General features: G+C 41.9%; 1 protein-coding gene across 1 annotated transcript; it reads left to right on the top strand.

The window, feature by feature from the left end:
• Window positions 1–662: 662 nt before the first annotated feature.
• On the top strand, window positions 663–19,833 carry LOC138974434 (hexokinase type 2-like). Its single transcript, XM_070347148.1, has 8 exons — window positions 663–683; window positions 1,098–1,319; window positions 15,148–15,303; window positions 16,102–16,214; window positions 16,950–17,108; window positions 18,770–18,786; window positions 19,142–19,281; window positions 19,747–19,833. Exons 1-8 carry the CDS (start codon window positions 663–665, stop codon window positions 19,831–19,833), a joined length of 915 nt encoding a protein of 304 aa, XP_070203249.1.
• Window positions 19,834–27,297: the final 7,464 nt, after the last annotated feature.

Raw genomic sequence — 27,297 nt, 5'->3', positions numbered from 1 at the left:
TACGTCCTCTCTGTCTCAGATAGTTCTCAGTTCTCCCCAAATATCACACACGCTATCATGTACATAGAACAAGGTGGGGTCAAAGCAACCAATCAGAAGTTAGCTAACAAGACTGGCATGGCATCTCATGGGTCAAGTTCAAGTTCAAGTTTTATTGGTCCATAACCCATGGGGGCATTTTGAACAATAAATACAATCAATACAATCATGATATATGCTAATATAGTAAATAAAAAAATAAAAAATTAAAAAATTATGAAAAGCTGTTACAAATTCTATCAATAAAGTCCAAAATATTCTATAGCAATTTCTTTTTCTTAGTAGCAAACAACTTTTTAAATTTAAGTGCATTAGGTTTTTTCCAATAGTAAGGTGGTAACAACTCAGCTCTTTCTTCTTTGAAAAAATCACAGACAAATAAATAATGGAATTCATCACCTATGTCTTGTGATACACATTTGGTGCAAGTTCTTTCTGACCTCGGGATGTTAAGATAACGTTCTTTCTGTACAGGCAAATTGTTGTTTAATGTTCTAAACTTCATCATTGAAACACATTGCTGATATGGCAGGTGTGTGACATAGTCTTCACATGCAAAAATATCTTTAAACATTCGATAATTCCAAAACATATTTTTTTGTTCCAATTTCTGTAAATCATTTATGGATATACTGGTCAAGCAAGTAAACAAATCACAATCTTACAAAAAGCAACCTAAAAGAGGAAAGCGACATGATCTGAGCGCATCAAACAACTTCACCAGAACATCTTCCGGGAATCTAGCCCCGGCTCGGTCATAAAATTGCGTAACTGACCAGCTGCAAGCCCGAAACACCCGTCTCTCCCTATGAGGGCGGCTTGACGTCAAAGGAACAAAGACTATGAGACTTGTGGACACAGACGACTAAGCGCGTTTACGATCTTCAGGTGTCTGAGCAAATCGAAAACATAAAGCGATCGGCAAAACTTACACAAGACAGAAATGACAGACAAATATTATAACGAATTAGTAGCCAGTTTAGCACTTGGCTACATTAGACATTTTTTTAAATATAAAAAAATGTAGTTTTGAAGCTGGTTTCCTGTGTCTTTTTCAGCTCTTTGGGTTCATTGCAGACTGCGTCAGGAAATTTGTCAAAGCCCATGACATGTTGGGCAAGAAGTATCGAGTGGCTTTCGTCTTCTCCTTCCCATGCAAACATAGTTCAGATTGGTCCTATGCTTGCCTCACCAAGTGGACCAAAGAATTTCACTGTAGGGGATTTGACAACAAGGATCTGAGGGAGCTACTCCAGCAATCTTTGCCGGAAGACAACATGGTGATTCCTCCAAACACCCATTTGCACACGCACACGCAATTCTTTTCTCTCTCTCTCTCTCTCTCTCTCTCTCTCTCTCTCTCTCTCTCTCTCTCAATTTATTCTTATAATATATATATATATATCTGTCTATCTAAACTTGACCAAAACATTATTGCAACAATTTTCGCACTTTCAGAAAAGCGTTAAACCACATTCCATTTGAATTGAACTTTATATGCTGGAAAAGGTAAATATGTCTACTGTTCATATCATTTGTTTGATCGGTGGTACTTTGTAAAGGCATCCCGTGGCAGCCTGTAAAACAAGGTCACCCCTAAAGTCGACCTGACAAAAACCAATGCCCAATGTTTTAAAATCTGCAACCAATCAGCATGTGCACTTACCAAACACTTCTGACGACCATTTGAAAGGCCATTCAATTTCCTGTTCAGAGCATTTTGTTTCATGCACCTTACGTCTTTAGTATTTGTGTAGCCTTTTATCAAAGGCAGTAGGTGTCAACCGTTTCAGAGGCCAAAAAAGGCACGTTTTGCGGCCATTTTTGAGGGGGTCCTCCACTGAGAGGGCCATATCTGCTCAAGTTCCCAATGAATTGCTTTGAAAATGTCAGAAGTTATGACCAATAGACTGACCAGAATGTGTGTGGATTGTTGTGAACGTGTATATCAAGTGTGTCGTATTACGTAACTTTTCAGAAAGATCTAAGCAAATATTCTTATTAATTCAGGGTTTAAGTACAACAAATCGTGACTTTGCATGCTAAGCCAAAAATAGTTGAGACAATTGGTGCTATAGTGTCAGGCAGATCTGAATGCTGGTTTACATTTGCTGGGAACGCACAAGAAAAATGCGCACTTCCTCGGACTCTCTATTTCATCTCTCTCTCTCTCTCTCTCTCTCTCTCTCTCTCTCTCTCTCTCTCTCTCTCTCTCTCTCTCTCTCTCTCTCTCTCTCTCTCTCTCTCTCTCTCTCTTTCTCTCTCTCTCTATCTCTCTCTCTCTCTCTCTCTCTCTCTCTCTCTCTCTCTCTCTCTCTCTCTCTCGTCTCTTTTGTCGGCAGAAATGTCAAACACAAGCACACACCCACACATACACACGCACACACATACACGCACGCACACACACCCACCCACAACCCTCTCTCTCTCTATGTGTGTGTGTGTGTGTGTGTGTGTGTGTGTGTGTGTGTGTGTGTGTGTGTGTGTGTGTGTTTGTGTGTGTGTGTGTGTGTGGGTACGTTCGTTTGCGTGAGAGACAGAGAGAGAGAGACTCATGCAGGAAACAGGAGTCCTCCGTTTTGCCCTACGTACGTCCACTTCCTAGGCGTAACATCATTATGTAGCAACCAAAGTTGGCCAAAAAATTATTTCAACAAATTTCAAACCCAAATTAAAGCATTAATTCCCATGTCATGTCATTACAAATTGATGTGCCAGTTACGGCCGTTCACTGAACCTTCCGGATCATGTTTTGGAATAAATATTTATTTTACAGGGATCATGTGACCGCCGCTCAAGTAAAGGTACCCTCACAATCGATCAGACAAAAACGGAAGGGCCAAATGAAAAATCGACAACAAATCACAATAGGCAAAGCTTTGCAACTTAGTCATACGAGAAAAAGTCAAACCAATTATCGACCCTGAACAGATTGTTTTGTTTTGCTACCTTGCGTATTTCGTGTGCTATGCTATTCCTACTGATGCAGATGTTGATCGCAAGAGCAGTCAAAAACGGGACTTTTTGCGTCATTTTTTAGGGGTATGCACTTTAGCGATGACTTGGTGGATTGCTTTGCAACTTTGCGAATATTCTACCAACATACTGGAGATACTTCGTGCGAACGTTAGGATCGTTACGGTTGTTTATCCAGATGTGATGCAATGTTTAGGAAAACAATGGTGTTAAACTTGTCATAGGATTGTTCGCTTGTCTTGAAAAAAATTCATGACTTTGTATATCCACAGATACATAATTGATACAGATTCTGTCTAAGTTTCATTTGCGTGTAGCTGCTGGCGTACATTTGCAAGTCATGCAAACACATGAGGAAAAAATGGAACGTTCACGCTGTTTCGCGCTTACAGCTGTTATCGCTGCGTGCCTCTTAAGGGGTTACTTGTGTGTTCAAATCGCGTGAAAGAAACATTACACATTTTGTGCACAGGTTCCTCTAAGCAATATGGACACATCTGTGCAAAGAAAAAAGGTGGTTGTCTTATTAACCTTTTTTTTAGAATTTTTTTACTGGGGGTTGTCAAGTACGATTTTGCGAAAAACACTGCGATTCTTAACATGATCCCAACTGACATATTTAGCTCTACAAATGATAAATGAAACATTCGTTTGTGTAGATAAATGAATAGAGAGTATAACTTTATCATAAAACGGTACTTATCAACGTGCATTTTCAGATTATGATCGAGGTTTCTTGAGGGCGTACACATAAAATTATCACTCGTTTAATAGTAAAAACGTATTTAAAAAAAATTCGCTCGACAGAACATAACTAAACTTGAACACAGCTAAGTTCACTGTATACAGATACAATACCTGTAAACAAAATAAGTTGTTGCCTTATTGTCTGCTTCACAATTATTCCCGTACCAACCCCACCCCCATATCTTGACTGACAAAAATGATAAAAAGAAATAATTTGGGAGCGCTGTAGGTCAGTTGGTAGAGCGCTGGACTTGTGATACATGAGTTTGAATCAGGGTGAAGGGTTGGGGGTCGGAACATTTGTGTGCAAAGTTTCATGAAGATCTGTCCAGTAAATTTCTATGAATCGCACACCACACACACACACACACACACACGCACACACACACGCACACACACACATATATATATACACCAGGGTAGATCAGTTAGTTTGTAAGGGGGGTGTTTTTAGAATTCAAGAGTGTAAATCGAGGTCGCAGAGCGCCCGAGACTGATCAAGGGGCATATGCCCCCCCCCCCTCCCCACCCCCTCTCCTCAACCCAAGAAAAAAAAATCGCACGTGAAATCCATTACACATTTTGAGCACATGTTTCTCTAAGCTATATGTCCACAACTGCAGACAGACAAAAAACGTTGTTTTCTTATTCATTTTTTTATAAGAGTTTTGTCAGTTTTGGGGGGTACCGGGTGGACACATATGACCTTACAGAAAACACTGTAATTCGTAACGTCATCCTAACTGACATTTTTATCTTTAGAAAAGATAAATAAAACATTACTTAGTGTAGATAAAAGAATCTTTCTTTCTTTCTTTATTTGGTGTTTAACGTCGTTTTCAACCACGAAGGTTATATCGCGACGAAGATAAAAGAATGAAGTGTATCACTTTATTATAATACGGTACTTATCAATGTGCATGCCGAAAATTATCCAGGATTGGCGAGAGCGTACACAACAATTATCACTCAAAAACGTTGTAACACATAATTGGCTTGACAGATCATAAACAAATTTGAACACAGCTAACTTCACTATATACCGTTGCAATACCTAAGAAAACCATAAGGTGCTTCCGTATTGCTTACTCCACAATTATCCCCGCACCACCCCCACCCCCATATCTTGACTGACAAAAATTGATGAAAACATTGATTTGGGACCCCAGTAGGTCAGGTGGTAGGGAGAAGTGTGCAGTTTCATAAAAATCTGTATAGTAGTTTTCTCTGAATCGCAATACAAACACATACACCCAAACACTTGGTGCCTTTAGTGCACCGATACCCCCTGCCAACCCTCCCCCCCCGATCCAATACCACCCCTCCACCACCCGCCCACCCCACTAATCACAAACACACACACACACACACACACACACACACACACACACACACACACACACACACACCAGGGTGGATCAAACACTCAAGTTTGTAAGATGAGTGTCAGTATTTATAAATCAAGAGTGTAAATCGAAAACGCGAAGAAAACCAGACTGTTTTAATTAACACAAAATGTCATCTCACATTATAACCACATTTGAATACAGATAAGTTCACTGTTCACAATACCTTTAAAAAAAATTTTTTTAAAGCGTTTCCTTTTTTCTTACTCAAAAATGTTTCCCGCCCCACCCCATTTCTTGGCTGAAAAAAAGTGAAGAAATAAATCATTTGTGAGCCCAGCAGGTCAGTTCGTAGAGCATGCGCACTGACCCAAGTGTTTGAATCCGGGTGAAGGGGTGGGGGTCACAAAACTTGTTTGCAAGGTTTCATAAACATCTGTCCTGATTTACAGCTCAAAGCGATTTACAATTCCAATAACCTCAGACACACACACACACACACCCACACACACACACACACACACACACACACACACACACACACACACACAAGCAAACCAACCCCTCATAGCGATAAGAATAAGTACACAGTCAATAACTATATTTCTGACTATTTACAATTGGAATACATGCATATTCTCTCTCTCTCTCTCTCTCTCTCTCTCTCTCTCTCTCTCTCTCTCTCTCTCTCTCTCTCTCTCTCTCTCTCTCTCTCTCTCTCTCTCTAAACACAATCCTTCTTTATTCAGGTGCGGTCCTATGGAACTCACTGCCTATTTTTCTTAAGCATAAAACAAACACAGACAGCTTCAAAAAAAAGTATATGTCGCACATAATGCAACTAAACATGTGCTGAATGGTTCATCAATTCATTTAAATTGTATGTGCATGTTAAACAAAATTATAATAATATGCAGATCTAAATTAAGATATGTTAAAAATTGACACTTTTTATCATTGGAAATTGTAATTAAAATGCAGCATGACAATTTATTTTTTAAAATTTGTATCTGTATATATATAATGTATTAAGTTTGATTGTTTTCTGTTCTTGTTGACCCTATATTAGGGCGAGGGCTGGATGTAAAAAAGTAATATTATTGCTTATCTATTACCCTCGATAATAAAGATTTTGTCTTGTCTTGTCTTGTCTCTCTCTCTCTCTCTCTCCCTCTCTCTCTCTCTCTCTCTCTCTCTCTCTCTCTCTCTCTCTCTCTCTCTCTCTCTGAGAGAGAGAGAGAGACGGATGATTGTCTTGAAAAATTAAAAACATTCTGTGAACAAAAGTTGACTCAAACTGACACATTTTCTATTCCTCCAATCTCAGTGCACGAGGTAGGAAAACTGGTAGAACAAATGGCGAATAAGAAGTCAATGGGTCCAGACAAGATTCCAGTCAAGTTGCTAAAACTTGCTTTACCTTACATTGTCGATTCCCTAACTTATGTTTATAACCTAAGCATACAACAAAATGTGTTCCCTTCTATTTTAAAGTGTGCAAAGGTATTACCACTTCCAAAAACTAAGGATCTTACAGACCCAAACAACTTTAGACCTATTTCCCTCTTACCTGTTCTATCTAAACCCTTAGAAAAGCACATACAAAAACACCTACTGGCATATATGGAACAAATGAATCTGTTTCATTCTTTTCAGTCTGGATTCCGCTCCAAGCATTCCTGGCACACCGCCTTAAGCTCTTTATGCGAGACTTGGCTGTCAGCAATAAACAAAGCAGAAATAACGGGAGCGTTGTTTCTGGACTTTAAGAAAGCCTTTGACCTAGTAGATCACTCACTTCTACTGACAAAACTAAAGTGCTATTTAAAAGACGACTCCGCCTGTGCCTTTTTTGAATCGTATCTTTCAAAACGGAAACAGTATGTATCCATTAACTGTAAAACTTCGTCAAACGAGATTGTCAGGAGTGGTGTCCCTCAAGGGTCTGTATTAGGACCTATCTTGTTCTGTATTTATATAAATGACTTACCCCTTCATGTGTCCGATGAAAAAGTTAGATGTGAGTTCTTCGCGGATGACTCTTCTGTTCACACCAGTCAAAAATCTTTGGAATCCGTCAACTCTTCTCTTCAAACAAGTGTGGATGAAATCACTGAGTGGTGCGTTTCTAATGCAATGATCATTCATCCGATTAAAACAAAGAGTATGGTGATAACCACGAGACAAAAACACCAGTTAAGTCCTTTACTATTACAACTGTCAGTTGGTTCAACTCAAGTGCAGCAAGTTAAGGAACATAGACTATTAGGTGTTACCATTGATCAAGAGTTGAAATGGCAAACTCATTTGAGTAATATTTGCAAAGTAGTATCAAAGAATTTGTACCTGTTATCAAAATTAAGGCATTACGCCGATTCTGAAGCACTCAAAATGTTCTATTACGCCCACATAATGCCTCATATAAACTTCGCTTCGACACTTTGGGATAACTGCAGTGATGTTCATTTAAAAAGACTCAATTCCCTGCATCGCCGAGCTGCAAAACTTATTCTGCATGATTTGAATAGGTCCACGGATGAAAAGCTAAAGCTCCTAAATTTCCTCCCCTTGAAAGATCAGTTGACGTTAAACAAGGCTGTGTTCATGTATAAAATTCTAAATGACGACTGTCCTAAATATTTGCAATCACATTTCAAACATGCCACAAAAAGATATGGGTCCCAAAAAATCATCCCTCCTATACCTCGCATAGACCTCTACAAATCGAGCCTAGCCTTCTCGGGAGCTTTTCTCTGGAACTCCTTCCCCCAACAGATAAGAAATGCAACTTCAGTGAAATTGTTTAAGAGACAGTCCCGTTCACACATCATTCGTGAATGAAATGTCTTGTTCGATTGTTATTTTGTTGAACATTTTGTACTAGTGTTAACGGATGTGTAGCTCATCTGAGCAACTTAATTCTCAAAATGAAAGGCTTAACTATGTCAATGTAATTTTGTAATTTTTGAGTTCTCCTTATATAATTCCGTAACTGCATATAGTATTGCAATTCATACAATGTATTTCTATATCTTATATGATTGAATTTTTATTTGTTATGTTCGTCTGTCTTTATGTGTTGTATAAAGGACAGGTTGGAAGAATAGGCTTTGCCTAAAACCTTTATCCTTTTGTAATAAAGTTCTGAGTCTGAGTCTGAGTCTGAGTCTCTCTCTCTCTCTCTCAAATATGATTTTGAAGCGCATTACATAAAGTCGGTATCTGATATCTAAAGTGTTTCGCTATGTTTTCGTCCTGATCTTTGGAATTCGGAGGATTTTTTTCTGGTGATGATCAAAGGTAACAGAATTGTTCATGCATTTTGAGGGAATTTGACAGGTATCGGGGTGTGCGGGGGGGGGGGGGGGGGGATTTGGTATGGGGTAAATTATCAAAACGCTTGCACCCTAACACAGCTGACTTGTAATCTAGCCTGAAATACGAAAGCACCCACACGCATACTGACAGAGGCACGCATGTTTGTGTGACGGTTTGCACGAATAAACATTGAAAATTAGTTTTGAGTTTTCATAAAAACAAGCGACATTTCCTTTTAGCACACAGGTGATAAGCAAATGTGTATTGAAACTCGTTCAATTATCCCAACATGTCATAACGTTTGGCAATATAATTATTTAACAACAACAAAAAGACTACCGGTGATAGAACATTTTTCTTGCGTGTTCCCATCTCCAGCAAATGTAAACCAGCACTCCGATCTGCCTAAAAGTTTGGTACCATTTTTCCAAACCATTTTTTGCTTAGCATGCAATGTCACGATTTGTTGTGGAATATTTGTTTAGGTCTTTCGGAAAAGTTACGTAATACGACACGCTTAGTATACACGTTCACAAAAATCAATATACATTCTGGTCAGCCTATTGGTCATAACTTCTGAAATTTTCAAAGCAATTCATTGGGGACCGGCACGGTTGGCCTGGTGATAAGGCGTCCGCCCCGTGATCGGGAGGTCGTGGGTTCGAACCCCGGCTGGGGCATACCTAACTGAGACTTTAAAATTGGCAATCTAGTGGCTGCTCCGCCTGGCGTCTGGCATTATGGGGTTAGTGCTAGGACTGGTTGGTCCGGTGTCAGAATAATGTGACTGGGTGAGACATGAAGCCTGTGCTGCGACCTCTGTCTTGTGTGTGGCGCACGTTATATGTCAAAGCACCACCGCCCTGATATGTCCCTTCGTGTTCGGCTGGGCGTTAAGCAAACAAACAAACAAAAAAAAATTCATTGAGAACTTAAGCAGAAATGGCTCTTTCAGTGGAAGACCCCTCAAGAATGGCTACAAAACGTGCCATGTTTGGCCTCTGAAACGGTTGCCACCTACGGCCTTTGACAAAAGGCTATATAAATACTAGAGACGTAAGGTGCATGAAACACAATGCTCTAAACAGGAAATTGAATGGCCTTTCCAATGGTAGTCAGAAGTGTTTTGTAAGTGCACATTCTGATTTTTAAATACGGGGCATTGGTTTTTGTCAGGTCAATTTTAGGGGTGACCTTGTTTGACAGGCTGCCACGGGATGCCTATACAAAGTACCACCGATCTAACAAATGATATGAACAGTAGACAAAATTACCTTTTCCAGCATATAAAGTTCAATTAAAATGGCTTGTGGTTTAACGTTTTTCTGAGCGTGCGAAAATTGTTGCAATAATTTGTTGGCCAATTTTTTTTACCTCTTTCTACCTCTGCCTCTATCTATCTATTTATCTCTCTATTTATCCCTCTATCTATCTATCTATCTATCTATCTATCTATCTATCTATCTATCTATCTATCTATCTATCTATCTATCTATCTATCTATCTTTATCTCTCTATAGGTAATGTTGTAGTTTGTAATACTGTATGATTGTGATTGATGATTGTCCTTTTATTGTCTCTATTTTATGTCTTAGTTTAGCAAGGACAGCCTAAAATCTCCATCCTTGAGTAATAAAGTTCGTTCGTTCGTTCGTTCGTTCGTTCGTTCGTTCGTTCGTTCGTTCGTTCGTTCGTTCGTTCGTTCGTTCGTTCGTTCTATCTCTTTATCTATCTATCTCTATCTATGTACCTATCTCTCTCTCTGTCTATATATATATATATATATGTCGTGCCGAATTCACGTAATTGCCGATTACGCGTAATGGGCAACATTTTTGCCCATTTCGCGTAATCGGCAAAACGCTGCCCAATACGTGAAATCGGCAGCGTTTTGCCGAAATCGCGTAAAGGCCTCTAAAACTTGCCTATTTCGCGAATTCAGCAGCCGATTACGCGGAATCGGCAGCCGATTACGCGTAATAGGCAAGTTGCCCATTACGCGAAATCGGCAATAGTGAGTTTAGTGTGTATGTTTGTTTGTGTGTGTGTGTGTGTGTGTGTGTGTGTGTGTGTGTGTGTGTGTGTGTGTGTGTGTGTGTGTGTGTGTGTGTGTGTTGTCGTCGATACTGACCATGACTGTGATAATATACTTTTTAGCACGCACGCACACACACTCACAAACACACATACACACACAAACAAACACACACACACACACACACACACACACACACACACACACACACACACACACACACACACACACACAGTATACTAGTGATGCAAACGAGGCAAACATTTATTTTCGAAACAAGAGAACGATAATAGGAAAAGATGAACAAATAGATGAACATGAAGAATTACGCATAATTGTGAGAAAAAAAACGCTTCTCAAAAATACAAGTTAAGCTGCTATTTTCATCTTTCAGTACCACAAACACAGGTTATAGCTTGGCTGACATGCAGTTTGGTAGTAATTTTTATTTGTTTTTACATTTGCTGTTTTTCGGGTGGCAGTGACTGTGTCTCAATGACTGCTTTCTTTCCCTTTCTGGACATCTCACTCAAAGCAACATTTACACTCAGTTTTGTAGTAAACAACATGCCGAGGTATTTGTACGAGTTGGTTACTCGGACTGCCATAGGACCATTTCTCGTGAGCTGCAAGGTGGCCTCCCATACGGAACACCATGACATCAGTTTTATCCAAGTTAACTGATAAGCACAGGCGATCTGCTTCTCTTTTTAAATTGTTCAGTTGGTTTTGTAAACATATACTGGCGGAAAAAAGTTAAGGACGGTTCACACACGCAATCACAGCAAAAGAACGAATGAACATATCGTACGGAAATTTGGAACACGTTTACTTCAGGCAATGTGCAACGCAAATGCAAAATTTGGGTTTATTTCATCGAGCCGATTCGGTTATTCATGTCCACAAACAGCAGAGGGGTCACAAATAAACATAACAAGTCTTTCATGAGGTCAATAATGGGTGTGTCCGCCACGTTTGCGCTCAAGTTCACCACACCTTGACCGCATAGAGTTCATAAGCTTCGTGAAAAAGGCCTGTGGAATGGCCTGCCACTCCTGTTGGAGCATCTGCAGCAGCTGCTGCAGGTTTCTGGGAGGCTGGTGGTTGGCCCTCACCTGCCTGTCCAGTTCGTCCCATACATGCTCTATGGGGTTCATGTCTGGCGAACAGGCAGGGAAATCCATCCTGACGACCCCGGTTTGCTGGATGTAGTCGTTGACAAGCCTGGCCCTGTGAGGAGTAGCATTGTCATCCTGAAACACGGCGTTTGGGCCAATCTGCTGCAGGGTCGGCAAGACAATAGGGGCGAGAATTTCGTCCCTGTAGCGTTGACCAGTGAGATTCCCGACCACATGGTACAGGGGGGTGCGTTGATGAAGGCTGAAGCCCCCCCAAACCATGACAGAGCCCCCGCCGAAGGCCACCCTCTCATGCACTGTGTCGTCTTCATAACGCTCGCCCTCACGCCTCCAGACCTTGCGCCGGCCGTCAGAATGGTACAGGTTGAACCTGGACTCGTCACTGAATAGGACCTGAGCCCAGTCACGGCGCGTTCATCTCAAGTGGCGGCGACTCCAGGCCAGACGAGCCCGGCGATGAGCCTGTGTCAGCAGGGGACGCACAGCAGGACGACGACTCCGCAGCCGGGCGTCATGCAGGCGGTTGCCGATGGTCCTCTCACTAACGTTGATGTTAGTGGCCTCCCGTAACTGCCATCTGATGACCTTGCAGGTGGTGGCCCGGTGCTGCAGCGCCTGCCGTTGGATGAAACGATCTTCCCTAGGAGTAGTCTTTTTGGGGCGACCCGACCTGGGCCTCTCCTCGACATTGTTTGTCGTCTGGAACCGTTGATTCAGCCTTACAATGACTGAATGCGATACCCCAAGTTGCCTGGCCACTTCGCACTTGGATACGCCGTCGTGGAGCCAGGCAATTGCTCTTCCTCGGCTGAATGTTGTCAGCTTCCGTCTGGCAGGCATGGTGAGGAGATGGCAGCTCGCAGAAAATCGGCGGCTTATAAAGCCGAGTTCGTGATCACAATTCACACTCGAAGGATTGTCCTTGCATGTGCACAACAATTTTGCCATGTTACCTGCCTTATTCTACCAGTGCGCACGCCAAACAACAGCCTACTTTTTGGCGATTTTGCTATTTTAGTCACGTGCTGCAGCTCTGCGCCCGGGAGTCCCGTGCAGTTTTCCTGCTAACACAGCATAACCTACCCATTGGTGTGTAGCATGCGACAGCCATTTGATTTTGCTGACGAAAGAACAGGGTGTTTTAAACAAATGAAAGTCAGCGGGGAAATCAGTGGCCCGTCCCTAACTTTTTTCCGCTAGTATATGACAGAATTAGACATCAAAACAACATCGTCAGCGAAAAGTAGTAAGAATATCTCCGTCGCACCAGGTATCAACTGTATACCATGTCTTCCCTTACAGGACACTTCTGTTGCCAGTTCATTAATAAAGAAGGAGAACATCAAAGGGCTCAATAAACATCCTTGTTTCACCCCTCTTGGGCATTCAGAATAATCAGAATAATTACATCGGTCACGCACACATGCTTTCACTGATGTGTAAACGGCTGTTAGGGCCTTATACATTTTCCCGTTTACACCACTTTTCCTCAAAACTTCCCATAATGCATTCCTGTTCACAGAGTCAAATGCCTTCTTAAAATCTACAAAAGCTATGTACAGTTTAGTATTCTTTAATAAATGCTTCTGAACAATGTCATATAACGAAACAATATGATCAACAGTACTGTAACTTGACCTAAAGCCGGCTTGTTCTTCAATTATTTATTCCTCTTTCTCAGCCCACTTTGTCAATCTCTTGTTGAGAATGTGTGTATAAACCTTGCTTACAACACTGGTCAAGGCTATGCCACGGTAATTATCCGGTACATTCACGTCTCCTTTCTTATGAATTGGTATGATAATTGATCTTGACCACTCTTCAGGAAAAGTTCCCGTGTCAAACAACATGTTGAACAGATCAACAAGAAAGTCCAATACTGTTTCATTGGCATGCTTCAACATTTGGCTCACAATCATATCTGGCCCAGCACTCTTTCCTACTTTTAAATTACGGATACTGTCAATCACTTCTTGCTTTGAAATGTTTTCGCTAAATAATTCATCAACTACTTCCTCCTCAACTTCATCGGTATCCTTTTCAACTCCAGACACAAAATCAACGGTGTTAAAAACCTCATAAAAATGTTCGTACCACTGTTCACTTGAGATGCCATGGAAGATTGCTTTCTTTGCGTTCAATGACCGAATAGTTTGCCAAAACACTTTTGGGTCTTTAATGGAATTTTTCAACTTGGCAAGTCTTTCTAAATCAAAATCAAGTTTCTTTCTATACAACAATTCCTTGTACTCTTTGCGTTCCTGTACATATTCTTCCCTGCATGCCTCATAATTTTGCTTGTTGGCTCTCTGAGCCCGTTTCAGGAGCCGTTTTACGACGGCTTTCTTGCGCAGACAATCTTTGTCAAACATACACGCAGCCGCACAATGGGGGGGGAGAGAGAGAGAGAGAGAGAGAGAGAGAGAGAGAGAGAGAGAGAGAGAGAGAGAGAGAGAGAGAGAGAGAGAGAGAGAGAGACAGACACACACACACACACACACACACACACGCACGTACGTACGCGCACACACACACACACACACACACACACGCACGTACGCACACACACACACACTTAACTTGCTATTGCCGATTTCGCGTAATGGGCAACTTGCCCACTACGCGTAATCGGCTGCCCATTCCGCGTAATCGGCTGCCGAATTCGCGAAATAGGCAGGTTTTAGAGGCGTTTACGCGATTTCGGCAAAACGCTGCCGATTTCACGTATTGGGCAGCGTTTTGCCGATTACGCGAAATGGGCAAAAATGTTGCCCATTACGCGGAATCGGCAATTACGTGAATTAGGCACGACATATATATATATATATATATTTATATCCATCTATCTATTTATAAATGTCACACAAAATGAATATTTGGTATTTGCTTCTAAGTCGCAACGTTAAACCGCTAGTGTAGTCTAAAACAGACAAACTGCAAACATTTCAAAATGAAAACACTCATCTTAAGAGAACTTCACGTTCATCTGATTTGTTTTTATGTTTCATCTTCTTCTTTTCGATCGCCGATCACACTTGGAGTGTCTCCAAGTGTCATAATGGCAGTTGATGCGTAGTGTTGTGGTTTGTTGGAGTGCGCCGTGCGGCCCAACACATACGTCTTCAGCACTCGAGGTTTCTGTCAGGGTTACCTCACCCTTAGCTCATGGCCCAAGGACCTGCCCTGTGAGCACAAGGTTGGTCCATATTAGTCTGGCCTCTACCTTTCGACCTGTCCAGCTTGGGAAGCCCTGCCAGGAGTTTACACTCCCGCTGGCATAGCTCTTAGGGTCACCGAGACACGCAAACCACCACACCACGTTAAGGAATGGACCATGTGGTGGTTATGTTTCATCTTATGGCTATCATGTGCCTTTTGTGTATGATATTTACTCACCATAATGTCGCATTGGTCGATATTCTGAATGTTCTGAACTGTATTGTAGAAATGTTAACATAACCAGCTTATGTTGCTTTTTGAGTCATTGTGAATGATTTATAAAGTACAACCTACTAAGCGTTTTCTCCTGGTATACTGTTCTGCACAGGCATGCATCCTGGATGTGAAGATCGTTGTTAACGATGCTGTCGGTGCACTAGTCGCTGCTGCTTATGATGACCCCAGCTGCAAGCTTTCCCTCGTCGTGGGGAACGGATTTTACAGCTGTTACATCAACGAACAGAGGGGCAATGGAACGCAAATGGTAAACATTGGACGTCTTGCAAGACATAGATATGTTTCTATTTTTGCTGCCAATGTGCGCAGACTCAATCAATCAATCAATCAATATGAAGCTTATATAGCGCGTATTCCGTGGGTACAGTTCTAAGCTACAGTTCAATGATGGTCATGATAACAAATGCAATCGCTAAGTAAATGATTGATTGATAGTTGTTGCTTATTGGGTCCGGCGGACCGTATAGGCCAAATCAGGACCCTGCTAAGTAAATGGGGGAGTTGCAGAGTACTCACAGTCTGTCCCCGAATATTGCTCCACACACAACTCATCCGCACAACTGTAGCTGATGAATACAGTGTTTCCATCTTCTCTCTTAAAACACAACAGCACCCGCGCTTCTTTGTACGAGTTTTGGGAAGTTTACTGTCAATGTTTTAAAACAGTCAGTTTATCTGAGATTAATGCTTGGAGCCTATTTTCTGTAATTTGTTTTTTCATTTTCTTTTTTTTCATTTGTAACGAACAGGCTCACACAAATAACTGAGCAGATTGATTTGAAAAGGTCAATATGTATTTAGATTGAGGAAGCTGAGACTGCAATACAGGATAAGCCAATCGCTGGTACCTAAGAAAACACACAAACATATCATCGACTTTCTTGATAAAGAACGTGCTGGTAATAAACACGGGAAAAAGTCAACAAATTACACACATAATTTAGCTTTGATGTTTGTGCGTTGCAGTTAAATCAATTAATCAATGTATTCGAATTATGCACAAATTAATATGCTGTTTATGTAGTAAATGTATCCTTTACTTCAGGAATTCGTGAAAGCGGAGATGGGTGCTCTGAGTTTAGGCGATGGTCTTGCCCGCTTCACAACCGAATACGACAAAGAGCTCGACATGTGTTCAATGGACCCGGGTGAACAGATGTATGGGGATTATTTTTCTTGTTTTAATCATTGTTAGTGTGACTATAATAAGCCTCATATATTGAATTGCAATTAACAGCAGCTTGTTTTGTGTTGCCGTCTTGCCTACTCTTTGTGACACGCTTTTCCTAATTACGCAGGTATCAACTGCGTTAGAGTATATCACACAAAAATTGGGCGTTAATTGAGATGGGTTACGCGACCAAAAACAAATTATAAAATGAATATGCAATGGGTCTGTGGACTGCTTTCAAAATGCTATATTATGCGCACATGCAAATATTACTTTGATTATTGTCCTGAATTCAAGCTGTGTGTGTGTGTGTGTGTATGTGTGTGTTTGTGTGTGTGTGTTTGTGTGTGTGTATGTGTGTGTGTGTGTGTGTGTGTTTGTGCGTGTGCGTGCGTACGAGCGTGCGCGCGGGTATTAGGAAGTGGCACCATTTTCTGGAAGCATGTATTATTTTTAAAAAAATGTCACAAGTAAGATGGTTGGCTTGTGTGAAAAAAATTCATGATTTTGACACAGAAATACAGATAAGTATTGTAAGTTATACCAAAGGCTGACTATTGTGATCATTGTTACATTCATATGCACGTCTGTTTTTTAAGGTCGTGTTTTGCTTATTTTCACAAGGTAACATAACTTATATGCTCGTTTATTATTTGGTTTTCCAACACAATTGTGTAATTTAACATGTCGAGAATGATTGCCTCATTGTTTGTGTATTTCAGTCTGGAGAAGATGGTCAGCATCATGTACCTCGGGGAGATCTTGAGGCTGGTCCTTGTAAAAATGTCAGAGAAAGGCCTGCTGTTCATTGGCAATTTTGAATCTTCGAAGTTAAAGGAGAGAGGAAGTATTAATGCCGACGACGTCTCCCTGATAGAGAAGTAAGAATTAATCTTCTCGTGTTACAAACAATCCCTTCTGACGAGAACGGCGATATTATATTTTGTTCGCTTGTTGACATCATCATTGAAATTGTTCCAATTCTTTTTGTGCTTGTTGATAATGATGATTATCCTACATACGTGAGAGAGACATCCGTAAGATAATAATCGTTCAAATCACACGTGTGTATATCATGTAAATGAGGTCATGTCAAGCAAGTCTGGCAGGGACCTGTTTTTCCACTGCTTATGATGCCAAAGTCACCGAGACAAACGTCATTATAGAAACAAAAATTACGCTCGCTAATTACCCTCGATGAATCTTCAGAACTAACACGTCACGCCACACTTTCAGACTGACGTTTCTTTGCTTTGACGTAATAGATTGCACGAGGCTTTAGAAGAGATCGAGGTTCCAAAACAAGCGTCTTCAATTTAGCTGCCTCGTCTGCAAGACATTTTCAGTAAAATACACGTAAGTACAGTATGTAGGATAAACAGAATACTACATGGCTTGCTGTGTCGTACCAGATTTACACTCGTTGCTTTTTCAAATAGTGAACAGCTCGCTTTCGCTCGCAGTTCAATATTTAAAAAAACAACTCGTGTAAATCTGGTACGACACAGCAAGCCATGTAGTATTCTCTATTTTCATGATTACAACAGCTACATTTGATTGTTTTTGTTTTTTTCAGCGACAAGACTGAAAATTTAACTTTCACAAAATTTGTGCTGGGGAAGTTAAAACTGCAAAATTGCTCGGAAGAGGACTCAAGGATTGTTCGTCACGTGTGTGGAGTCGTCTCTGAACGTGGAGCTTTTCTCGCTGCTGCCGGTAAACTATATGCTCACAATTTGATAACTTGGTCACTGTGGATGTTGAATTATTACAATTATAATGTACCTGATATCAGATGACTGGGTTTCGCTGATTACATGTGTGGATTAACGTAGGGAAACACACGCACTAGCAAATAAGGAGCAGCGCTGCGTCAAAACAAAATTAAAGTTAACGATACATATGTATTCAAACAATCGTAAGTGAACGGTCAAGCAAGTAGACATTCACACGCAAATCATTAAGCAAACCAGCATAAGGAAAACAAAACTTGTTTGTAATCTGTTGCCAATTTGTAGACGAATTCTAAAGTTGATCACCGACAACTAGTGTTTTTATTTTGTTGTCAAATGTAAGGCCGACCTACACACATAAAAGACAGAATGAAATGCTTGTGAGATTTATACCGTTATACATAAAATACAACTTTGAGAAACACACTGAAATAAAGCCAGACAAAATAGTCTTAACAGCCTAAAGCCAAATTAAAGCACAACAGTAATGCTGGTGAAAACGGGTTATGTAAAGCAGCCAAGGAAGCTTTCTTTCTCAAGTTCAATGTTACCCGATTCTAACACGAATGCATGCCCATGACCATTATCACGTGTATTATTTACCTGTACCACATAATAAACTGTCTACTTTAATGCTGTCTATGTAATACAGTTATATATCTACTGAACAGTCTGCTATCCTACGGGATGGGACATTTCATGTTACAAAATACAGGGCCTAACAGCGTCATGCACATTGTCAATGTTTTATTTTAGTAAAAATTCAGACTTCAGGTCAAATGCATAAGTATGAGCCCATGCCTCATCAGGATATACATTATGTCCGGTTTGTGTATGCCTTAACAGGATATACATTATGTACGGTTTGTGTATGTCTCATCAAGATATACATTATGTACGGTTTGTGTATGTCTCATCGGGATATACATTATGTACAGTTTGTGTATGTCTCATCAGGATATACATTATGTACGGTCTGTGTATGTCTCATCAGGATATACATTATGTACGGTTTGTGTATGTCTCATCAGGATATACATTATGTACGGTTTGTGTATGTCTCATCAGGATATACATTATGTACGGTTTGTGTATGTCTCATCAGGATATACATTATGTACAGTTTGTGTATGTCTCATCAGGGTATACATTATGTCCGGTTTGTGTATGTTCCTGTGCAGGTCTGGCAGCACTAATCAATCGCATGAACCAGCCTTATGTGACAATCGCAGCTGACGGTCCCTCTCTGAACATTGGTCATCCTCGCTTCTATGGCCTGATGCAATCGAGGACCGAAGAGTTGGTTAAACCAGGAACCGAGGTGAGCAATATATATTATTTTTTATCTTATTAGAAAAAAAGATTCTGCTTCAGTCTGATCTATTTCGGATTCGTCTTTGTCGACCATGGTTGGAGGCCCTGTCTTTCACAATAATCAAGTTGCATCGATGTTGTCATTTTTTTTACAGTGGTGTGTGGTGTGTGTGGTGTAAATAACGAGGTAAAGGTAGTCATGGTTTTAAGAACAATTCATTCAGTCAGATCTTGACCATAAAACGCATTCACACTTCTGGCATTATACTTGTGTCCTTTTTCTGTTCACACGTACATTATCAACAGATTGTTATGCCACTTCAATCTTGCAATGTTTCCGTTGTAAATCATTTAAGGAATGTTTTTTTCTCCACACATTAGAGCAAAATACATATGCATAAATACAAACTTGCGGTTTAAAAATAAATCATCTTGAGTGCATCTCATTAAGTTTATGTTTTTCATGTTGCAGTTCAAACTCGTATGTTTGCCAAACGCAAGTGCCATCGGGGCTGCACGTGTAGCAGAAGCCCTTCCACGACCGCCACCTACCGCTTAGTATGCCTGGTGGCCCTTCCACGACCGCCACCTTTCCCTTAGTATGCCTGGTGTGTGCGTGTAGCAGAAGCCCTTCCACGACCGCCACCTTTCCCTTAGTATGCCTGGTGTGTGCGTGTAGCAGAAGCTCTTCCACGACCGCCACCTTTCCCTTAGTATGCCTGGTGTGTGCGTGTAGCAGAAGCCCTTCCACGACCGCCACCTTTCCCTTAGTATGCCTGGTGTGTGCGTGTAGCAGAAGCCCTTCCACGACCGCCACCTTTCCCTTAGTATGCCTGGTGTGTGCGTGTAGCAGAAGCTCTTCCACGACCGCCACCTTTCCCTTAGTATGCCTGGTGTGTGCGTGTAGCAGAAGCCCTTCCACGACCGCCACCTTTCCCTTAGTATGCCTGGTGTGGGCGTGTAGCAGAAGCCCTTCCACGACCGCCACCTTTCCCTTAGTATGCCTGGTGTGCACGTGTAGCAGAAGCCCTTCTACGACCGCCACCTTTCCCTTAGTATGCCTGGTGTGTGCGTGTAGCAGAAGCCCTTCCACGACCGCCACCTTTCCCTTAGTATGCCTGGTGTGTGCGTGTAGCAGAAGCTCTTCCACGACCGCCACCTTTCCCTTAGTATGCCTGGTGTGCACGTGTAGCAGAAGCTCTTCCACGACCGCCACCTTTCCCTTAGTATGCCTGGTGTGTGCGTGTAGCAGAAGCCCTTCCACGACCGCCACCTTTCCCTTAGTATGCCTGGTGTGTGCGTGTAGCAGAAGCCCTTCCACGACCGCCACCTTTCCCTTAGTATGCCTGGTGTGTGCGTGTAGCAGAAGCTCTTCCACGACCGCCACCTTTCCCTTAGTATGCCTGGTGTGTGCGTGTAGCAGAAGCCCTTCCACGACCGCCACCTTTCCCTTAATATGCCTGGTGTGTGCGTGTAGCAGAAGCCCTTCCACGACCGCTGTAACACGAAATTTTTACTCCACGAAAAATTTACTCCGGAGTAAAGATTTCGTACGAAATTCTTACTCCGAGTACACTTTTCGTACGAGAAAAGAACTCCCCAAGACACGAAAAAATTACTCCCTCCACGAAATGTTTACTCCCCATTTTATTTACTTCCAGTAAAAATCTCGTACGCAAAAATGGGATGCGGGCGAAGGGATAATGCCAATAAGTGATCTCGCGCACACGAATGTCGCGCTACCCTCCTTCCACCCCTTCCACCACCAAGACTAACAGGGGCCAAGCGAGTAAAAATGTCGTACACCTGGCATGGGAAGTTAAATTGCTCGTGTTGGGGTGAAGTAATTCATTCGTTATTTATTCGTCAGGGGAGTAACATTTTTGAACGAAATGTTTACTCGGAACTCACCTGTCTTGGGGAGTAATATTCTCGTGCAATGGGGGAGTGCTTTTTTCGTAAAGGGAGTAACTTGTTCGTACGAAATGTTTACTCCGGAGTAAAAATCTCGTGGGAGTAATTTTCTCGTGTTACACCGCCACCTTTCCCTTAGTATGCCTGGTGTGTGCGTGTAGCAGAAGCCCTTCCACGACCGCCACCTTTCCCTTAGTATGCCTGGTGTGTGCGTGTAGCAGAAGCCCTTCCACGACTGCCACCTTTCACTTAGTATGCCTGGTGTGTGCGTGTAGCAGAAGCCCTTCCACGACCGCCACCTTTCCCTTAGTATGCCTGGTGTGTGCGTGTAGCAGAAGCCCTTCCACGACCGCCACCTTTCCCTTAGTATGCCTGGTGTGTGCGTGTAGCAGAAGCCCTTCCACGACCGCCACCTTTCCCTTAGTATGCCTGGTGTGTGCGTGTAGCAGAAGCCCTTCCACGACCGCCACCTTTCCCTTAGTATGCCTGGTGTGTGCGTGTAGCAGAAGCCCTTCCACGACCGCCACCTTTCCCTTAGTATGCCTGGTGTGTGCGTGTAGCAGAAGCCCTTCCACGACCGCCACCTTTCCCTTAGTATGCCTGGTGTGTGCGTGTAGCAGAAGCCCTTCCACGACCGCCACCTTTCCCTTAGTATGCCTGGTGTGTGCGTGTAGCAGAAGCCCTTCCACGACTGCCACCTTTCCCTTAGTATGCCTGGTGTGTGCGTGTAGCAGAAGCCCTTCCACGACTGCCACCTTTCCCTTAGTATGCCTGGTGTGTGCGTGTAGCAGAAGCCCTTCCACGACCGCCACCTTTCCCTTAGTATGCCTGGTGTGTGCGTGTAGCAGAAGCCCTTCCACGACCGCCACCTTTCCCTTAGTATGCCTGGTGTGTGCGTGTAGCAGAAGCCCTTCCACGACCGCCACCTTTCCCTTAGTATGCCTGGTGTGTGCGTGTAGCAGAAGCCCTTCCACGACCGCCACCTTCCCCTTAGTATGCCTGGTGTGTGCGTGTAGCAGAAGCCCTTCCACGGCCGCCACCTTTCCCTTAGCATGCCTGGTGTGTGCGTGTAGCAGAAGCCCTTCCACGACCGCCACCTTTCCCTTAGTATGCCGGCTGTGTGCGTGTGTCACTCGCAGTCAGTAAAAGCGACCAGTAGGTTTTACAAAGTTTTTCTGTTCAATATTTGTGGTTTTGTGTAGCTTTATCGTTCACCAACACGGGATAATGGGTGCCCATCGTGATTCAGAAAATGCCGTTTGGTCGTACTATATATATGTGTGTGTAAGCTACACGACGGTAACGTAGATGACAGGCGCTTGCATTTCACCCACCTCACGACAGAGCCAGGAGTCACCGGAAGAACCTGCCAATATTTGTTTCGTAGTATGCTCCTGTGGCTGAAAATCATATCAACATTTGGAGTATTTATTTGTTTCTCTTTTGCTAGAAAAAAAAGCCGGTAACGTAGATGACGATTAAAGAACACCCAAGTCCATATGTTCTCGTAGTTGCCTCTTCGTTAGACTCATACGCTCCTTAGCAGTAATCAAAGCCCTGTACATACACTAAACATTTTTCTCGTGTGTAAAATGGCCCCCAAATTGGGATCAATTTGTATTCCCGAAAGAAGTTTTTTCATCTCTTTCTCCGGACAATTACTTTTAGCCATGATGTCGACGCACAAGGATTTCCTCGTACACAAAAAATGACTGCACAGCAACAGCACTGGCGGCCGACACATTTAAAGTGATAGTGTATGTGATCAGAAAGAGCTTGGTTTTTATTTTTTAAATATATTTATGTTCTTCAAAAGTACACCCGGATAGTAACGTAGATGACGTATTGACAGTATTTATTGCACTCAGAACTAAGAGATACAAGTAATTCACATGTATTGGTGTGCCGCTGTAAGCTCAACAGTTTACCTGTTACATCTTGTAGTATTAGCTGCAGGACCCCCAGACAACGAAAAACTGAAATGGTCGCATCTTATATTAACATTGTGCGTGCGTGTGTGTTTTTGTGCGTGTGTGTTGGCATTGTCGTTATCTGCTGTGCGATGGACTGTTCGCTTCTTCGATTCTGTGAACATTGCAATTGATTGAAGTTTCAAAACGTTTAGTGATATTTGCATTTTGTTTCCATTAGTTTTAGTCTTCCATCATCTTGGATTATAGGAATGTATTTCATTATAATTGATAGGCTTACGCCGTTGTTTTGTTGCTGACGTTTCCTATGTGTGTTATAGAGAAATGAGAGTTATACTGTCATGCAAGTGAAGGTTATAAGCAAAAATTCGAGAAAGCAACAGAGAGAGAGAGAGAGAGAGAGAGAGAGAGAGAGAGAGAGAGAGAGGGAGAGAGAGAGAGAGAGAGAGAGAGAAAGAGAGAGAGATTTGAGTGTGATGGGTGACAGAGATCAAAGCACTTCCGGCAAGTTAACGTGGAGAATGATTGAACTGCATGCGCTTGTGTTGGTAAAGGGAAGTGATCGGCGCTCTGAGTGAGTCACCCAGACACAAGGATAACAACTGTCAGCGTGTAACTTGTTTACATGTATTGTACTAATGAATGTTTAAATAAAGCAATGTGAAAGCCATATGTTATTAATGAATGATGTATCCGCAAATGCAAAACTGCCAGTAGAAATGTTGTATTTTAGAATGAAAGGATGATAAGACAACATAGAAGAAGAAGAAGAAAACTGCACAGAACATATCATTTCGTTGCTAAATGTTGTCCATCACCCATTATTCTGACATTTCCAATTCTTTGATCAGTACATGTCTTTTCTTTCAATGTTATTATAACGCGAAATATTGGCATCAGATTCACAAAGAAAAGTACAAAAAATGCTATCAAAGCTTTAATTAACGGAACATTTAAATACAACCGTGTGTGGTGTCATCTATTCAACCCTTAAAACGCACTCCTTAACTCTGTGCGCGATTTAATATAATCTCATGGGGGGGGGGGGGGGGGGGGGGAGGGCTCAAACAGAAATCAAAACCAATCGGAACTCTACCCTAGCTATATAATAGCCGTTTCAGTGTTGAATAACTGAGCTGTCCAACGCTTATCCCAAGGTATGTCTGGTGTGTGCACGGTGACATAATTACAACATCCAAATACACTGTGTAGCCCTTGGGGCGATTAGAGATTTCTTTTTGGACCATTATATACCTTGAATGAAAAATCTGCTCATGCAAATGGGTCCTATATTCGCATGTCTGCTGGAAAACAGCATCACCCGTCTAGGTCTTCGGGTTTCGGCTAGCCAAGTCTTACTAGTCACGGTCATGACTGATTCTGGGTTGTCAGTGTTGATGGTTTAGTTTGAGCCTGACAGATTGACTATTTGCTTTGATATCACTTCGCGCATTTTATCTTGTTTTATCTTGTATTTGTCACCCGTCGCGATATAACCTTGAACGGTTGAAAACGACGTTAAACACCAAATAAAGAAAGAAAGAAAGAAAGAAAGAAAGATATATGTCACTCTGTTGGATGTTTCTCAATAGTAATCTCAGCCGAAAGGTACTTGAAGTAATGTATAAATCATTCATCATTCCTCACTTTGATTTTTCCGACGTGATTTGGGACAACTGCTCTCATACGTTAGCAGTTGAATTAGAAAAATCAAATTAGTGAACGCACATACTCTGCCTTTTTTGTCTGAACTGTTGCCTCCACTTGTATCTTCTGTAAACCCTTATCACAGACGGAAACCATTGCCAGAGTGATTCCCCGCTTCAGAACTGAATTGTATGAACGATCTTTCTTCCCGTCTGCTATCGCTCTATGGAATGAGCTTCCAGATAACATTAAACAAACTGATTCTATTGGGTTATTTAAATATTCATTGGTTCTAACGACTGTTGTTCCGTCGTATAACTATGTACACATCTGATCGCATTTCGGAAATTACTCATTGTAGACTGAGGTTAAAGATAAGCAACCTAAATGGAGATATATTTAACAGACACTTGACTCTTGATCCCTCGTGTGCATGTGGTTTTCATTGTCAACATGCGGACCGTTACTTGTTTCAATGTTCATTGTACTGTCAGTTACGACACGATAGCCTGTCAACACTTTCTGACTTTGATTCGCTTACCTTGGACGACCTTTTGTATGGCAATAGAGACAAGTCAGTCATCGAAAATAAATTAATGTTTGACCAGTTGTACAGGTTCATTGCATCCAGCAAACGGTTTGGATAATCATTAATTTACCCTATGTACATGTCTGATGACTCTACGTGATATGTTTGTTCAACATTATTATCCGATTCAGAATGCATTCCCAATGCGGACATGTGTGTGTGTGTGTGTGTGTGTGTGTGTGTGTGTGTGTGTGTGCGCGCGTATGTGCGGGTGTGCGTGAGTGAGCCGTGTGTGTGTGTGTGTGTGTGTGTGTGTGTGTGTGTGAAATTGTATGTTGTTAGTCTTAAACTGTCTTGATGTTGTTGCTTTTGCACTATATATGTATTTTGCTTGTCGATTTTTTTCTCCTTCGTTTTCCCTTCTACAGTTCCCCGCATCGTCCGCCAAACCAAATATCATATTGCTTTTAAGAGCACGTTGATAAGCTGTGCTTGTTGTGCTCCATTTATCAATTGATTGTATGCGGCATTGTTGTATGTAATTTTGCTGAATAAAATTGTTTAACCCATTAGTAATCCACGAGTACTTGTATAAGTCTACATCATTCCCTCTGTGATTCATAGCAGTACATTGTTGAATATTTGGCAAGTAGCCTGTCAAGTCCTGTGTACACACACGTGGAGCTTCAGACTATTGCTACTACATACTTGTGCTCATCACCCCACGCGTTCAGCGTCAATACAATAAGGACATAGTATACGTTACTTGTATTGTTGACCAACATATGACATTTTACACAGATCGAGACAGTCAGTGTTGTGCTCATCACCCCACGCGTTCAGCGTCAATACAATAAGGACATAGTATACGTTACTTGTATTGTTGACCAACATATGACATTTTACACAGATCGAGACAGTCAGTGTTGTGCTCACCACCCCACGCGTTCAGCGTCAATACGATGAGGAAATAGTATACGTTACTTGTATTGTTGACCAACATATGACATTTTACACAGATCGAGACAGTCAGTGTTGTGCTCACCACCCCACGCGTTCAGCGTCAATACGATGAGGAAATAGTATACGTTACTTGTATTGTTGACCAACATATGACATTTTACACAGATCGAGACAGTCAGTGTTGTGCTCACCACCCCACGCGTTCAGCGTCAATACGATGAGGAAATAGTATACGTTACTTGTATTGTTGACCAACATATGACATTTTACACAGATCGAGACAGTCAGTGTTGTGCTCACCACCCCACGCGTTCAGCGTCAATACGATGAGGAAATAGTATACGTTACTTGTATTGTTGACCAACATATGACATTTTACACAGATCGAGACAGTCAGTGTTGTGCTCATCACCCCACGCGTTCAGCGTCAATACGATAAGGAAATAGTGTACGTTACTTGTATTGTTGACCAACATATGACACTTTACACAGATCGAGACAGTCAGCGTTGTGCTCATCACCCCACGCGTTCAGCGTCAATACGATAAGGACATAGTGTACGTTACTTGTATTGTTGACCAACATATGACACTTTACACAGATCGAGACAGTCAGCGTTGTGCTCACCACCCCACGCGTTCAGCGTCAATACGATAAGGACATAGTATACGCTACTTGTATTTTTGACCAACATATGACACTTTACACAGATCGAGACAGTCAGCGTTGTGCTCACCACCCCACGCGTTCAGCGTCAATACGATAAGGACATAGTGTACGTTACTTGTATTGTTGACCAACATATGACACTTTACACAGATCGAGACAGTCAGTGTTTCTCCGAAATCAGGGCACACTGCTACAGCAGCGTGTGATTAAACAGGTTACAGTTTCCACTCCACTTTGTTCGGGTGTTGTGATAAGCTATGGCGATAAGCTATGCATGGCATTATTGAAGAACTAAAACAAATGTGAAAGATAATCATAAGGTCCAAAGCACCAGTATTCAAAATCTGGCTTTTGAAATAAACTGATCAAT

The sequence above is a fragment of the Littorina saxatilis genome, linkage group LG8 (genome assembly GCF_037325665.1).
Source record: "Littorina saxatilis isolate snail1 linkage group LG8, US_GU_Lsax_2.0, whole genome shotgun sequence".
Taxonomy (NCBI): domain Eukaryota; kingdom Metazoa; phylum Mollusca; class Gastropoda; order Littorinimorpha; family Littorinidae; genus Littorina; species Littorina saxatilis.
The sequence above is the reverse complement of the archived record's forward strand: the minus strand, read 5'-3'. Positions and strand labels throughout refer to the sequence as shown.

Coding starts and splice junctions, on each gene's coding strand:
- LOC138974434 (XM_070347148.1), top strand. CDS start 663: ATGGATATACTGGTCAAGCAA. Junction 1,320..15,147: donor CTTTGCCGGAAGACAACATG/GTGATTCCTCCA, acceptor TGTTCTGCACAG/GCATGCATCCTGGATGTGAA. Junction 19,282..19,746: donor TGGTTAAACCAGGAACCGAG/GTGAGCAATATA, acceptor TTCATGTTGCAG/TTCAAACTCGTATGTTTGCC.